Source organism: Engraulis encrasicolus, chromosome 18 (assembly GCF_034702125.1).
Source record: "Engraulis encrasicolus isolate BLACKSEA-1 chromosome 18, IST_EnEncr_1.0, whole genome shotgun sequence".
Lineage (NCBI taxonomy): Eukaryota > Metazoa > Chordata > Actinopteri > Clupeiformes > Engraulidae > Engraulis > Engraulis encrasicolus.
In genome coordinates, this window is record NC_085874.1 from 8,469,538 (window position 1) to 8,472,037 (window position 2,500).

General features: G+C 42.2%; 1 protein-coding gene across 2 annotated transcripts in view; it reads right to left on the reverse strand.

Annotated features, from left to right (window-relative positions):
• Positions 1-1,345, reverse strand: part of LOC134468976 (cathepsin B-like) — a 6,286-nt gene extending 4,941 nt beyond the window's left edge. The window contains exons 1-2 of one of the 2 annotated variants that reach the window (XM_063222942.1): positions 1,289-1,345; positions 150-359 (exon numbers count right to left, since the gene is read on the reverse strand). In XM_063222942.1, the coding sequence (XP_063079012.1) occupies positions 150-314 (165 nt within the window). In that variant the 5' untranslated portion in view covers positions 315-359; positions 1,289-1,345. Of the gene's footprint in view, positions 1-149; positions 430-1,288 lie in introns of those variants that run through there. The other variant, XM_063222943.1, reaches the window with a different exon arrangement.
• Between the last annotated feature and the right edge of the window lie 1,155 nt (positions 1,346-2,500).

The following is a 2,500-nucleotide window of genomic DNA, read 5'->3' on the forward strand; positions in this document are numbered from 1 at the left end:
ACATAGGCAGCACTTCTGTTTTCTGTGATAAAAATATCTGATGTGCAGCCACATGCGTGTGTGTGCGTGCGTGCGTGCATGTGTGTGCGTGTGTGTGTGTGTGTGTGTGCGTGCGTGCGTGCATGTGTGTGCGTGTGTGGTTGTTTTACCCTCCAGGTGCTATTGGCCTTGTTGATGAGTGTGGCCATGTCCTGCGTTGGCGATGAGAGCAGGGGCTTAGCCTGGGTGATTGACAGGGTGTGAAGGATGAGCCACAGGAGTGTGATGGATGCCATTGGCTTAGCCCGGGTGATTGACAGGGTGAGGGACGTCATGGGCCAACCGTGGTGATGACACGATCAGGAAGCTGGAAACAATCTCTTGGATAGTGGAAATTTGGAGAGCATTAAGTTTACAAAGTTGTGGCTACTAATGTGCTATAGCTAAAATGAGTTTTATTAATCCCAAAATAAATGAAGGTAAAGTCACTCTGCTATTGTCTGATAGTTTGTAAGACACAATTCAAGATTGTAAGACACAATGCAAAAAACCTATCACCCATTTACCAACAATAATCTAATTCCAGTGAACTACAAGCACAAGTTTACTTCTTTACACCACCATTTCCGTTCTAAAACACACTTTTTTCAAAACACTAATTTTCACGAAGAGAAAACTCCTGGTTTTCTTACAGAACACACGGTGATTACAGTTTTTCTGTCCGCTAAAGCACATTTGATAAAGCTTTGCATTCCGTTTGCAATTTATACACACACTTGTGCAAAATACAACAAAAACAGTCCACTGCACATAACTTTGACCACAACTCAAAAAAGGTTGAAACACACACTGATGACACTGACTCTCTCTTAATTCCTTTTCATTTCGAAATGAAAAACTGAATGCAGTTGTTGCCAAAGGTGGTTCTACAAAGTATTAAGCAAAGGCTGTGAATACTTATGTAAATATGATATCTTTGTTTTTAATTTTAATATATTTTCAAAAATTCTCAAGAACTCTTTTTTTAAAAACATGGTCATAATGAGGTATTTATGTTACATTTTGAGGACAGAGATTAATTTAATACAATTTGGAATAAGGCTGTAACATAATAAAATGCGGAAAAAGTGAAGCGCTGTGAATACTTTCCGGATGCACTGTACACTTCCTCAACACATGTATATAGAACTATGTACACTTCCTCAACTCTATCACTACCTGTATACAATTATCAATCATCACTCCATAAAGCCACACATACATAATGAAATGAAATGCATACACAGAAGTACATTCAGAGTGACTTTACCTGGAAGGATGTCTTGCCCACTCTGCAGGTGTGTGAGACTGTGTGTGTGTGTGTGTGTGTGTGTGAGAGAGAGAGTATCCCGCAGTTTTAAAGACAAACCAGGAGATCATGTGATGAGTCAGGTGTGACAACTTGTGACAACCCCCCCCCCACGCACACATACACACACACACACACTTACATGCGTACTCTCTCTCGCTATCTATCTCTCTCACACACACACACACACACACACACACACACACACACACACACACACACACACACACACACACACACACACACACACACACACACACACACACACACACACACACACACACACACACACACACACACACACACACACACAATAGACATACAGTATGAGGGCAGAAACTCACACACATTTATGGTCTGACACTGCTATAAATGGAGAACTTTGACTGGTGGTGTGTGTGTGTGTGCGCGCATGCATGTGTGTGTGTGTGTGTGTGTGTGTGTGTGTGTGTGTGTGTGTGTGTGTGTGTGTGTGTGTGTGTGTGTGTGTGTGTGTGTGCGTGTGCGCGCATGCGTGTGTGTGTGTGTGTGTGTGTGCGCGCGCGATTCACTTACGGTAACCATTGCTTCAGCATGTTTGTATAATAATGAGTCTTCTAAAAGGACTTGCATCAAACTTTAAGTGCAGGTGACTGAGCGGGAGGGATTAGATCTCTGAGAGGGCGAGAGCAGGTAAGACAGCTGTCAATCACGCCATGGACTTCCTCCTGAACTATGTGTTGTAAATAAATAAATAAATAAATAAATAACTAAATAAATAAATAAACATGTCACACTCAAGTGATCCCTCTGCAGCCTATAACGTCACTATCATCATATTCCCTGCTGTGATTGGTAGATGACTCAGCTCGACCATTTAAAAAAAAAGTTATATTCATCATTAATTTTCCATCTACGTCTGACAGCATGCTGACATACACTGAATGACTATGATGTGGTGATGGCTTGTGATCAACGTTACTGTAAGTATCCAGGAAAGGCCTGCATCTGTGGAAAAGCCCAAATCAGTTTTTCCTGCATGGAGCCCAGCAAAAGTGCCCCTGTTATAAATTAGCTGTTGCCAGAATGGCTAGTCGTAAAGCATGGATGTCAAACTCCGGCCCGAGGGCCAAATCTGGCCTGTGGAGTCATTTGATTCTGCCCGCAAGATCATTTGAAGTTTGTACAGATGGC